Genomic DNA, 14,835 nt, shown 5'->3' on the forward strand with positions numbered 1-14,835 from the left:
CTTCCATTTTTGCAGTATGCTGGGAGGACGGTGTAATGAACAACTGATGAGTTATCCTCTTCTAGCTTTGGCAGCCTTCAGCTTGGACTACAAAATTGCTCAGAGAAATAAAAATGGCAGATTTGCGAGACCAGTAAGCCAAAATTTCATCACCTTGTTTAGCAGTTCCACAGCAAATGCTGTGATGTAATAGCTAAAGCAGCACCATCTAAATGTTAGGTACTATGGGGGCGCTAGACCTGTAACTTCGAGGTTAAGTGCCCCTGAAAGCCACTGGCAATACTGCACTGTTGTAAAATTAAATAGTTTTCCTCTGTGTTTTGGAATGGGTTGGCAGACCACTTGGGACCAGCAGATTGAGAAGTCATAAAGTTACTTATAAAGACAAGGCCACACTCATCCCTCTAGATTGTCCTCAGTCTCCCATTGAAATAGGGAGAAGGAGAGGACGAGGCAGAGCCAGGGGGAGAGGGAGAGGGTGGGGGAGCTTCAGCTGTGGGAGAGGAAGACGAGCAGACCACGGGCTCAGTCATTTGATTATTAAAGGCTGCAGGAACTTCAACAGAGGAGAAGAGCTGACATGCAGGTTTGTGAACTATATTTACTTTATCTCGTAATAACCATGGCCTTGACAGACTTTGACTCGAGGATGAGGAAAAAATGGAGGCATGTAGGGTTAGTTCTCGTGTTTACAGGAAGCTCAAGCCGCAGTACAGCGGCATTCTGGGTCACATGGATCTGACCCTCTCCAGTATATAGCCGAGTTTTTGAGAAGGATGTCCCGCACGGAGCATGGAAACATGCGAAGTGCAGTATATTGATCTTAAAAATAATTTAATATATCACAAATTAAACTAATACTCGGGACAAAATTTCGACGGTGATGCTTTATAAAAAAACAAGCAATAGAAAACAGAAAACTGAATAGCTTGAAAGATATGACCCAAAAAGAATCTAAATATATCTACATAGCTCCTGGACCGACTACATTTGAATTTTCTGCACTGCAGTTTGCCTGACATGTCCCCTTTGCTGCAGTGTTTGGTGTTTGTCTGACTCAGCCCTTCAACCCATAAGGAACAATCTTGGTTTCATCGATCTATAAAATTAGCTTTTTTTCTCATTATCCCAATCAGTACGTTCCCTGGAAAACCATAACCTCGTCAGCATTTGTTCAACAATTGGGACTTTGAGGGGTTTCTAGTTAACAGCTTGGCTTCAAATAAGTGCCACCTAACTGCTCATATGTAACTGTAGACCTTCTTCGATCACCTCGGAGCTGATTATTATTATTTTTTTATTATTATTATTATCTTTAGGGCTTTTGTTTCTTTTTTAAAGCCTATAAATACATTTTAGCTGAGCAGCCCATGATTCTCTGAACTTCTTTTGATGTTTTTTGTTCTCCACTTTTTAATCAAAAACGCTGAAACATTTGTGGCCTTCTACTTTAAATAAGAGCAACCTGTTTGACAGAACAAAATACTCTCACTCACTGAACTCAACATCATTATTAATTTGAACATCCTCCTTTCAATAAATGATTGAGTTACAGACCATCAGCAGTGTGCATGTCAGGACCGTTTGAGCTCTCAGCCACCTATTACTGTATTACAGCAACTAGTGAATTATTTACCATGTAGGAATCTACCCTCTATCAAAACAGTGATAAGCCTGGTTAGTGATGTTGGACTGCTATTGTTTAGACCAGGAAAAACAATGCTACAGTTTTCACTCCAGATACTGATTAATGATAACTGTGTTGTTGAGAGAAAGTGAGCAAAAAAACGTCAAAACCCGATAAAAACCTTTAATTTTGTAATAATAGTCAGAAAACGGATGCTTATCATCCAGACCTTTCACTTGCTGTTTCTTCTCAATCCTCTGGAGGGCAGCAGTGGTTTTCCTGTGGCTTAGAGGCGAGGCAAAAATCCCACATTTAGTGGCAAACCTACAGGTCTCTAAGTTATAGCAGCATGTATATAATTAGATGTCACAGACAGGAACACCATGTCAGAAAAAATACATTTCTAAAAGCTTGAACTTGAAAATAGTCATCCAGGCACTTTTTTTTCTTCCTTTTTTACATTCTCCTCGTCACACTGTGCATGTTTGTTTTTTTGCCATTTGCTCAGTGTGGATGTTGATTCATACAACCTCAATCACTTCCACACCCCTGACTGTCTCAGCAGGGTTATGCTGAAACAATCATTCTGTTCTCATGGTGGTAAAGCAGAAGGGGAAAGAAATTGGTAAAACATTGAAAGATTTTTATTCCGCTGCCCCTTCGCTGTTCATCCTCCTTCCCTCTTTTTCTCTTTCTATCCGCCAGCTCCTCTTCTCTTCTTCCACTGCTCACCCTTATTTTTTTCCCCCTCACTTTCCAGCAGATCTATATTGAGCTGTAAGTCCGAGGCGTCCCTGCGGGCCAATGGATGTTTAAAATTCTTTCCCGTTGTAACCTCTCTATCACTGGCTTTTTTTTTTTCTTGCCTACCATGTCACCAGAGGGGGGCACGAGGAGACATCCATCTCTTGCTGGCCTTTCACGAAACCTCAAAGTGCCAGTTAAACACTGGTCGTTCATTTGACCCTCATGCTGCCAAAACCACAGCAGGGATCTTCCAGGTAAAATATTTTAATTTGACTTTGATATGTGGAGAGGCCGTTTGAGACTGCAATATATCTCTATAGGCAGGCTGGCTGGCTGAAATGGGTAGAAGGCCTCTTCTTCATATATGAATAAAAAAAATTCAAATACATGCAAATAAAATTAGCCAGAGGAAACAAACACTGTAGCATGTGTTACTGGTTTCCATACAACAGGTAACCTTCAGCAGCTTCTGCCAGAGTTAAATATTTATTTATGTATTTTTTTTATTTTGGTTGGTTTTTGATGGCCTCTTCCCACTTTTGTAGCTAAAGACTGGGAGTCTGACCCCAAACACACCACTGGTTGTGCCAGGCACCCTTACCTGCTATCGTTCCCTGATCCAATGCATCACTTGTCCTCTGCAGCTGAGTTTTAAATCACACCCCACCAGCACATGTATATCTTCAGATGTGAAATATTTCCCGTCTTGGGCATTTTGCAAATGCTCTCGCCAATATCTCCACAAAATGCACAAACTGTCTAATTCAGATAGATCAGGTGTTTTGAGGAGACGTTCTGCTATAAGCATTCACTGTCTAATCTTTAGTGATAAGCATTCAATCATCTAAATGTGGATTAAAGTTATATATCCACGTCATATGCTTATAGAAGCGACAAAAATCGTTTTGATCATGATAAAATAAAGATATAAACACCAAGCCTCCATCGTTTTGACAGTGCTTTTTGAGGATAGATAAGAATCCAGCGGCGGGCGTGATGAGCACATATAAAAAGACGCGGGGCCGTCTAGCGACGGTATCCCAGAACTATCATAAAGCCTTAAATAATAAAACAGCATGGGGCAGCTCGGCGTGATCGAAGACTGTTATAAATTAAATAAATTGATCTACAGCAACTTTAAGAGCCTCATATCAGAACATTTACTCACGTCAATCAACTCTGCGGTCACATCTGAGCCTTGTCGGCTTTTGCTTCTGCTTCAGTGAACACCAACATTCATACTACATTCCCAATGACATTCCAGTATTTTCCCTCTTAGAATAATTCTTTCCTGTTTTCTTTTGTTTTTCCACTGGATCTTGGACCATTCTGCATTGTTTCGCTGGGAGATGCTTAGAGCCCTTAGCCGCTTCTTTGTTTTATCCCCTGCTACACATGCGCAAGAGTTGTACTTCCTCTGTTATTAAAAATAAACACGAAAGGCTTTATTTACTATCAAACTGAGCAAAAACAAAGCGTAAAAACACAAAAATAATAACTAATACGCCAGCAGGATGTGATAAAAACTCTGTATGTAACCAGAGTGAGCTACTGAGACATACATTAAAAAAGTCAAATTATATGGGGCTATGCACCTTTAATATAAGGAAGTCACTGTGATTGCCTGTCCAGGGTGGACCCCGCCTCTCGCCCAATGACTGCTGGAAATACCATTACTGCCGACCCTGCACAGATGGGCGTAAAAGGAAGTAAAGAACAGAAGAGTAAAGTTTTTTTTGCTGTACTGAACGGTATCAATATCTATAGTGATACATTTTTCAATTTACAATCCAGTTTCTAATCTAATTCAATGCAAACTGAACGAACCAGTTAAAGCAAACATCACTCACAACTAATAGTGTATTTTTAACAAATGATTCCCTAAAGCATTGTCAAACATTATTGAGTTGAAGTAAACATGTTACATCAACTTAACTAGTTGCAGAGCTGCGTAAGAGTGCAAATATGTTGCAGTACAACCATAAAAAATGCAAATGAAGTTTATACTACGGACCGCAATCTCTCTTTTCCATCTTCAAGAAATGCTTAAATTATGTTTAGGAACCATTTTCTGTTCCTAAATTTAATATGGCAATTTATTAATTGCTTGGTTAAGCTCACAGCCAGTTAGAACAGAACAAGTTCCAATGCTGATTTCAACCTTTATAAAATAACTGCATTGTCAAAAATATAGCAGTTTATGCTAATGTTATCCTACTTTATAACATTCAAACCACCATTACTGATGCAGAAGATGATCATTAGCGAGTTAAGTCCATGGTTATTAAAACAAAAGACGATTCAATCTGTCACAATATTTCATCTGAAAGATGGAATGGCAAATTAAAAACATGCAAGAGAAACAATTTTAAAGTAAAGTTTTTTTGAATCACTGTAAATCTTTTGATGATGATTTGATAGCATTATTTCTGGTTATCCTCGAGTGCTTTGTTGTTGTTTTCCAGCCCATGTTTCACAGGGAACATTATTAGTTAAAAAAATCTTAGACCAACTATATTTTGAAAATATTTTTATATATTTTGTCATGCAACCTGTTCAAGGTGTACCCCGCCTCTCGCCCAGTGAACACTGGAGATAGGCACCAGCAACCCCCGCGACGCCATGAGGGATTAAGCGGATCAGAAAATGGATGGATGGATGGAAAATGGATGGATGGATGGATTTTGCCATGTTGCAAAAGCAGTTTAGAAAATGACATTTGCATGAACCACTAAGATATTTTTGTAAATCAGTTAGTTTAGGGTGGCAGAACTTGTGCTTTGAAACTGACTCTTTTCTGACAGGCCAAGGCAGAAAGCTGTCTACTGCAGGTAAGATACTGACTGCTGATGAAAACCCCTCTCCTCAAAAGTTGAACGAGATTAGGAATTTGCCGAAACTGAATCAATTCCATGTCTATGCTTAGCCCCCTGTGGTGAATAGCCTGCATGGGGCTAAGCAAATTTGTGGTGGATTGATTAATCAAGAACTGCTTGCCACACCTGCAACATTTCAGGCCACAGCAGGGTTCTTATCTCTGTGCTCCATTTAGATTGAATGAATTTACCCACATTTGCAGTGCAGTCGTGGAATAAGGCCTCATGTTTGTATACTCACATCCAGGAACAACATTTTTATATGTATCTTTTGGTCCTGTAAGCAGGGATATTTTTAACACATTTTTAACATTTTTTTGTGTATCACCTCCAGCACTTCTGCATTACCCGGCAGGCAGCACTAGCCTTCCCTCAGTACCTTGTGGGAAGGCTGCTGGTGGGATTGAGGACACATCCCCCCCCCCCCCCCCCCCCCCTTTTAGACACTTCCCGCAGGGGTCGGAAACTGATGTTCAGCCATGATCCGAAAAGAGCATTCATTCATCATCGTTGGAGGAATGTGAACTGAGGAAGTTGGGCCACAGGTCCCGCCTTGGTGATTCATCTTTGGCGGAGACAGCTTGGAATGGAAGGTGTCCACAGACTTCAACTGAGGGGTGTTAAAAGACTGGCCTTTGTCTGGTTCGCTGTGTTGTTAAGTCTTATTATAAAGGTGTAGCGACAGCTTTATGTTCAGAGACTAGACCCCAGCACTCCCCTGAGATCAGAGAATACTGAAGCCGTTTGAAATGATTTCTACTCAGAGAGCTTCTTAAATACTTATGAGTGAAATAGACGCGGGCACTTGCTCTGTAATCAATCAGTTCACATGATCCCTGCCATTTGCATGCATCACCATCAACAGGATGATACGGAGCCCATCTTTTCTGGATGGATGCATGGAAATTAATGTATTGCCATCTAGCTGATGGGCAGTATTAAGCGGTATTAAGGAATTATTAAGATGGAGTATTGGTGTGGTTCACGATCCATCACAGAGCTGGATTACTGTCTGTAAAGGGCAATAGATCTACTAATCACAGGACATCTTCGGTGAACATGGAGGACACAAAGACCACTAACGGTTCATGTGGATGTCAACCTTCAGGTAAAAGGTTCATCGGGTCAAACGTGACATCAACGGTAACACATCAGTGTTCAAATTTGTTTCCCAGTTGGACTTTTAAGATGTATTTGTGTCACGTTTTGATGGGGGTTGTTGTAGGACCCAAATGTGGAGAGACCAAGGCAGGGAGCCGTTATGGTTGAGCTTAATGAAAAATCCAAAAACAACGTACAAACACTGGAGAAAACGCAGGAGCCATAGCAAAGCAAAAACGTAGACCTGGGGTATGCACGAAGAAACGATCAGGCAAGGCGACAGGAAGAAACAGTAGAAACCAACAGGGAGTGGAAAAAGGAGCGGAGCTTAAATACTAGGAGGATAGGAGCTGGAAGAAAGGCAGGGGGAAATTGACTAATTGGTCACAGGTGTGAAGAAGTGGCTGGGAGACAAACTGAGGAGAGAGAGAGAGAGCTAGTGGCAACAGGGGGAGAGAGAGAGCAACAGAGGAACAGGAAAACCAGTCTAAATGTAACTGAGGAGAACAAGATACCGGGAATCAAACTACAAACAAAAACCAATAACTGTGACAACCATGACAATTTGCTTTTTTACTGTATTATTATTATTATTATTATTATTATTATTATTATTATTAGTAGTAGTAGTAGTAGTATTAGTATTAGTATTGCTGTGTTTTTAAGCTGCTAAGTTCCCCTTAGAAAGTACACAATTTTTTACACCCATTTTGTGCTATGCTGAGTTTCATGGGGGCCATTACCTCTTTGTGTGTGTTTTCTTTCCCATAGAAACCAGTTCCATAGTTTGTCTGTGTCTTCCTGCTTTCCTCTCATCCTGACAAAGCCACAGTAGGTGGCTGCTTTTGCTGATTCTCAACGAGCAGAAGGTTTCTTCCTTTTACAGTAAACTTGTTTCTCTCCACTTTCACCATATGCTTACTCAGGACAAGGAATTACTGCAAAGTAAATGATTGGATACAGATCGCTGGGCTTCCCTTGATAGTTAACTTTTTTATCAGCTGGCATGAAATCAGCTACATCTGAATAACTTTGCACTGTGGGTAATTGCATCTGAACCAGACTGTTTGACTTTAATGTGTTGGAATAAATTAGATTTGAATTGAATTGAGGCCAAGCTGAACTCAAACTGCATACAAATTGGACCTGATTGTCTTGTAAACTGCCTTGAGATGACAATAATTGTCAACCGACTAGTAGTATTGGCATTTTACAGAATGAAATAGATAGTAGGGAAGAAGCACTGTTAAATCTCTATAAGAGAACGTGTTGCAGGAATGTGGTTTTATTTCATTTTAGTATAGTATATGTGAGACCATAGAGAGAGGATCTGCTTATTGGCTTTCTTATGTTGGTTTTCCAACTTCTCCTTGTGCTAGGATGGGTTTTCTCCAGGTTATTGTCCAGATATGTTCAGGTCATATTCATTTGTTCTGTAGATGAGACTTACAAGCTTTTTTGTTTTTTTTTTTTTTGTAACAGCTTCATGATAAATTTGTAGTTGGCACCCTGGTTCTCATTTTTTAACAGGTGCCATGACCTGTGACACAGATAAGATACGTTTGTATGGCCGTGAAAGAAAGTGCTTTCTTTAAACTATTTATGTATCAGTGATGTTTCAATATTAAATACAGTATAGAAACACTAAATGTACAGGGAGTTTAAAATATATTGCAATGTATTATTGTCATCTATCAAAAGGAAAGTTTTCCTGGAATAAAGTAATGTACTCTCAAATCCTTTCCAGTAACATGCTGCTATTTAAAACTATGACTTGGCAGAGCCACTACGAATAAATTATGGCAAATTTACAATGTGAATTTCTGTTGTCTATTTCCTAAATCTCTCACTGGGCTTTGGCTTCCGCCAGTAGTGACTCAGGTAATTTATTAATCAGTTCTAACTGCTACATGACTCACAGCTTTCTATTTAATTTCATAAATATTTACAGGATTTAGGATCTCGACATGTGTTGCTCCATATTAAATGACCTCCAAAGCCTTCTGAGCCACCTGGCAGCAGCTTTGCATTCATAGCTGCAGCCAAACAAAGTAAGTCTGATCACCGCTCTGTCATCTCTAATAGTACCGGCAGCAGGTTGCATGTCTGGAACAACAACTGAGATTTGAAGACATTCCCAGACTCGGTTGCCAGTGGCCTCTGCCACCATCAGCTTTATTTGTATCTTCAAGCCAAAACACATCGACAAACTACTCAAATCAGAGCTCAACGGCTTCAAAATGTAGTCGGTGCAATACTCTGGCATTGCAAGAGCTCACAACTGTCTGTAAGTTTCTCAAAACTTTACGAGCATTTAGAGATCACGTAATATCTCACTTAAGTCCCATATTTGTTCTAATTAGCCTCCGCAGTCAAGTGAGAAAGCGTTTACTCACCTCATATATGTGCATGCTTAACGATGACACCCTGGCACTCTCGCCACCCTGTAATGAAACAGGCACCAGGTACACAGGGCTTAATTGGCACATAATGCGAGTAGTTTGTTCGGAGAACGGTTGCTTAGGGGCAATGCTGGAGAGTGGAGAGGCGAAGAGGCGAGAAGTCATACCAGGCTTATTAAATAAGACGCTCCTTAGAGTGGTACAAATCTCAGATCAATGTGCAGAACAAGAGTGGCTGGATTCCACATTTATTAAACTGAATCATAGCAAAGACTACTCAGAATCAAATGTGTGCACACAAGACAGCAGCGTACCACTGGGACAGACTCAATCCGGGTTTATTTAACCCAACGAGCTTCGAAGCTGAAGTTTTTTGATGAGTTTGTTCTGCTGTGGGTCAAACCCACACAAGCAAATAGAATCACATTAAGCCTCATACAATAACGTAACACACCTCGCCATGATGGAAACAACCTCAATCAGATTTAAACCACTCTGTGAATATTCCTGTCTACGCACGGTTTTGTACGTCTGAATTGTTTTCTGCTCCGCACTTATTCGGTAAGATCACTGTCAAAATAAAACATATGTGTAGGTCTCTGAATTTCTAAATAAAAGTGAATAAATTTAAGATGTGTATTTATTGCTGGCTGTCAACTAATACATACGTGTGGAATCAGATGTTTCATCTGGGAGAATACAAATCTGGAAGTTATGATTACAAATTACCAAATTACAACTCAGCAAAAATACAAGTACAAATCACAAATTTATGAGAACAAATCTACAACCCTTGATGAAGCAATTACACACCCTACCAGTTGGTGGCAGAAATGACATGTGACAACAGGTGTTTCATCTGTGAAAATGTAAGTACTGTTTTCTTCGTCTTCTTTCTCTTACTCATTGTTTATGGCAATTGATGAAAAATAATCAGGTGCATTACTGCCACCAACGGGTAAGGAGCATAAAACATCTTAATCAGGGGCTGTAGCTTCATACTTTCATACTTCATACTTTAAATTCGATGTTGTAAACTTGTATTCATAACTTCTAAACTTGTATTCTCACATGAAACATCTAATGTCACACGTATGTATGAGTTGAGAACCAGGAACAAATACAAATCTTGAATTTATTCATGTTTATTGACTTATATTTACAAATTCAGAGACCTAAACATACATTTATATTGACATTTACCTTACCCTATACACATGTTTCAGGATTTCTCCATACCGCCAACATTTAGTATGAGAACCGCAGACTCTTTTGCCCCAGAGTACAGAGGAAGGTGTGAGGAGATCGTCAAAGCATGTGGTGTGTTGCACAACTTGGCACTGAGGCATGGCACCCTGGCCTCCCTCCTCTTCAGAATGATGACCCTGACCTACAGCCTGCTCCCCCACATAAAGAATTTTGACACAGAGCACAGCTCTGTGAGTCATGTTACGTTTAATACAGCAATAAGGTTCACTTTTTCACAGGTTTCCAGTCTTTTGCAGCCATGGTGATGTCCATAACCTTTTGTCATTCTGGCCAAAATCATCAAATAAAATTACTCTTTACTCTTACAAAAACATAATTTGTATTAAAACAATCATCTATGAAAAGAAATATTTTTCTGTGAACTTTCTTTGGTTTTTCCTGCAAGATGAAAAACACAATCTTTTTATGCAACCAAACAAAGTGGGCAGATTTTTTGTAGAAAATGAATCGGTGAATTGTTTGGTAAATCCAAAATATAAAAATTATCTTGCACCTTGAGGAAGTTAGAAGCCTGGATGAAATTACAGAGGATTTGTTTTTTAGTCCCGGGTCTCCAGTGGGTCATCAACTATATAGCTTGGTCCTCTGGATCAGTATCTAAAACCCACTATCACCAATCATGGTGTGAAAATGGACAATGATTTTAATCTTGACAGCTAGATTAGTTCAGTGGTGAAATTCAGTTTATATCAACTGAGACAAGGTGAAACATACTCTTTTAAAACAGGACTTTGAAACTGTAATCCATGCTTTTATTTCAACACGCCTTGACTACTGTAACTCTTTTTACTACGGTGTATCCCAGACAACCCTGTCTCGTCTCCAGCTGGTGCAGAATGCAGCTGCTCGCCTTTAACTGATACACGGAAGAGAAAGCGCATAACTTCTGTTTTAGCCTAATTGCACTGGTTGTCTGTTCAGTTTAGGGTTCATTTTAAGATTTTTTTATTTGATTTTAAATCTTTGATTGGTCGGGCTCCTACCTGTCTACCTCTCTGAGCTTCTGCAAGTGCATCGCCCTTCCCTCTCACTCAGGTCAGCAGACCAGCTTCTCCGGGATGTGGCAGAAGCTCAGAGGGGACAGAGCGTTTTTCTGTGGCAGCTCCAAGGCTTTGGAACCTGCTGCTGTTACACATCAGACAGGCACCTTCACTGTCCATGTTTAAATCTGCTCTGAAAAGCCACCTTTTCTCATTAGCTTTTGATGTATCATGACATAGCTCACCTTATTCAATTTATTTACATTTTTTACATCTTTTAAGTGTTTTCTATTATGTTTTACTCAAGTTGCTTATAATATTCTTACATGTTTTATATTGTATTTCACTCTAGTTTATTGTAACTTATTGTATGCGTTTATCATGTATGCTGTTAATTTTTGTTCAGCACTTTGGTCAGCCATGCTGTTTTTAAAGTCCTTGGCTTGGCTTGTCTATTCCAATTTCCACTCTCTTGAATGAATGAAACCAAAAAATCTGCTCGATAAAAGATGAATACTCAGTGTTGTATCTAACATTTGTCATTTATAAAACACACCATGCCCTAAATAAAGCTACTTCGTTCTGTATTATGTATTATGCACTTCTGAGCCAAAGTTGCATCATTATTCTAACCTGACAACAGCCAGATGCATGTATCGCTCCGCCTAGCTTCACTCACATACATCTGGGACATCGCTCATTGAAAGTGATTTCCCCAACCAAATTTTTGGTCTGGCCAATCAGGACGCAGGGCGGGTGTTTCATGGATGTGACGTAGTGGAGAAGCCACCGTGAGATTCCAACAACAATGGCGGCTCGCATCGAGGAAGCAAGCGTTAGCATTGATGCTGCTATTTCTTCCGTGTTGTCCAATCTATCTGATATTGTTTCATTAAAATACATCAGAGAACGGCTCTGAAGGCTTTTGTTGGTGGAAACCATGTTTTCGCCCTTCTCCCGACCGGATTTGGCAAGATTTGTTTTCCGGGGCGCGTACGCGGACGCGCAACGCGGACGCGCCCCGGAGCGGTTAGCGGTTAGCGCGAACCATATTGGGAGGCCTTTAGTCCTCGACGCGGTCGGCCCGGGATCGACTCCGACCCGCGGCGCTTTGCCGCCTGTCTTCCCCCCTCTTCCTGTCAGCTCACTGTCAATCAAACGCGTGCCACTACAGTGTTTCCCGCAGGAATTTGCTTATGCGAGGCGGACCGACTCGCTGAGCGGGGGGGTGGACGACACGTTTTCCGCGGCCGCCTTGCCAAAATAGCGCTGCGGGAAACCCTGCACTAGAGCCGCAAACACATAAAAAAAAAAAAAGTTTTTTTTTTCCTGCGTCGGTCTCATCAGCGTCATGGGTTAGCTTCGGTGTGAGTGGTTGAAATAGCACGTCGATAAAGATGACAGACAAGTGGCTTATCCAATCATATGCAAGGAGTTTTGATAAGGCCCAGCCTTCAGTAAAGGCAATTCCTATGGCGGTGTCCCAGATGTATGTGAGTGGAGCTAGGCGGAGCAAGACATGCAGCTGGCTGTTGTCAGGTTATCATTATTCTGCTTTAATAGGATATCTTGCTTGATTCTCCTGTATTTTGCCCCATTGATCTTCATATTACCTCTGACCAGCTTCCCTGCTCACACATAAGACAGCCATTCCCACAGCATGATGCCTCCACTACTTTGTTTCACCATAGGTTCAATGTGATGTAAAATGTTAATTATGTTGTACACATTTTGACTCTATTTACTAATTCTGTACCTTCTCAAGGCAAGTGATTGCACTGCATTTTATTAAGGGGATGTCACAGCAAAGCGGGCTGAATTTATATGTGTCCATTTCTAGATTTTTGTTTAAATAAAAGAAAAAAACATAAACCATATTACTTTCTGCAAAGTTCAAGTTGGCTAGACTCTTGACACAGTGGTAAAGATGAGGAATGGATGGATGGATGGATGGATGGATGGATGGGTGATCCTTCATTTTCCAGCATTCAGGCAGACTAGGACTGTGTGGAATGAGAATCTGAAGCCGTTCCCGTACACTTAAAGGCAAGGCGAGAGAGAGAGAGAGAGAGAGAGAGAGAGAGAGAGAGAGAGAGAGAGAGAGAGAATCACTTTGCTGCTAAACGTGATTCATATAAAATCAAAATCAAATTTACTAAATGCAAAAACATAATATTTTGGGATGTTGGTATAATCCTCGTTTCTTAAATCAACAGTCATGGAGGAACCACATCCTTCAACCTTGTGCACATTTCATTTGTTCAAGTCCCTTGCCCCCTCCCCTTCAACACTCCCCCTCATACACCGGCAGATTATACCCACGTGGGTCTGCTTAATCTGACCGACTATTTACTGATTTTCTATCATGGAAAGTCGTCTCTGATGCTGCCCTGTGGTATCAGTCATCAGTGGCACTCCCAAAGGAGCAACAAGAAACGGGACTCTGCATTTAAAACTGTTCCACGCTTGTCAGGGACCCGGTTTAGGTGGATTTGAAAGGGAACCAACAGTCTCTTTTTTTTTCTCTCTCTCTTGTTTCATCCTCTGCAATCAGAGGGAGTGACCTTAACCGGACACCAGGCGATGTTATGACTTCTGTCCTGCACTTTCTTTTAACCGTGTGCGCACTGGAGCTGAGAGCAGAGAGTAACCACAAACTTGCAACCTTTTTAAAATGATGTTCATCTTTTCCTGCAGGTCACTGTTTCCAGTTGTGGCGGTTCTTACAGCTATTAAAGGTGAGATCTTTATAAAATAAAATCTGTTCACTTGTTTCAACAGATGTCCTTATCTGAAACTGACATAAGATGAAAATTTCTACACTTATTGGAAAAAATGGGCAGAAAGTGAAGGCTTCAGCTGTGTTTAAAACTTTTGTACAAGCAGCATTATTACAAGTATTTGTCTCCTAAATGAGCACCATTAAAGACAATGGAGCAGGCGTGTGCTTTCCATATAGATTCTTTGTGGATCATTCAAAGCGTTTTTTTTTTTTTTGCAGACAATCCCAGATTTGTGTCTTTATTCTATTGGTTTATGCGGCTATCAGGTTATGAGTTCCTGTCGGGCGTGGGTTTGTGGTTACAACCCGTGGCCTCGTCCCATTTTGTTATCCCTCTGTCAAAATGAAAGTGACAGCAGGCTCCCCAGTGTGCATCAGGAGGTTTCATCTGTGGGATTAAAGAGGCCTGGAGCTGAGGTTGCACAGCTGTTTCTATGCTTGTTTAAAGATAACCTGCATCAGCAGCTATGAGGATGCGGCGATCTGGCAGTCTCCATGTGGTGATGCTGCTCCATGATGCAAAAAGTATTATATCTGACCCTGGTTGTGCATGATATGTGTGTGCACAGTTTTAGTCATGCATTTTTGCTACTGTGTAGAGTGTTCTCACTCTAAGTTTAAGTAATGCAGTTCAGCCCTTTATGCTTTTTTAAACGTTGAATGTAAACGGCTATATATCCCAACAATGGCACACTATGTTATCGGGTCAATACGCTGCTCATCTATTGATCAGCAGCACTGTTTGTTAGCACTGTTATTTAGAATTACAAATTATAGGCTAAAACAAAGGCTTAGAAATATACTAATCTCTGTTTGCTTCATTCCACGAGTCAGGACTTTGAAATACTGTGTAAGCATATAATAAGTTATGCGTTCATTTATTTAAACAGCTGGATTTACAACCCTGCACACTCAGACACAACTCTCATGCTTTTTGGGGTGGAATAATGAGGGACCAGGCGGCGTTTCCAGAAAACTAGACAGCACAAACATCTGGCAGCAAAGAATAGTTCCCAAATGCTTAAAGCAGCATTCATTAAACTTTTACTTT

General features: G+C 40.6%; 1 protein-coding gene across 1 annotated transcript in view; it reads left to right on the top strand.

Annotated features, from left to right (window-relative positions):
- The first annotated feature begins 13,365 nt into the window (after window positions 1-13,365).
- si:dkey-1d7.3 (transmembrane protein 132D) overlaps window positions 13,366-14,835 on the top strand; it is a 48,361-nt gene continuing 46,891 nt past the window's right edge. The window contains exon 1 of the mRNA XM_012871155.3: window positions 13,366-13,740. Within this exon, the coding sequence (XP_012726609.2) occupies window positions 13,677-13,740 (64 nt within the window). The 5' untranslated portion in view covers window positions 13,366-13,676. The remainder of the gene's footprint in view (window positions 13,741-14,835) is intronic.

The sequence above is a fragment of the Fundulus heteroclitus genome, chromosome 8 (assembly GCF_011125445.2).
Source record: "Fundulus heteroclitus isolate FHET01 chromosome 8, MU-UCD_Fhet_4.1, whole genome shotgun sequence".
In the NCBI taxonomy this organism is placed as follows: domain Eukaryota; kingdom Metazoa; phylum Chordata; class Actinopteri; order Cyprinodontiformes; family Fundulidae; genus Fundulus; species Fundulus heteroclitus.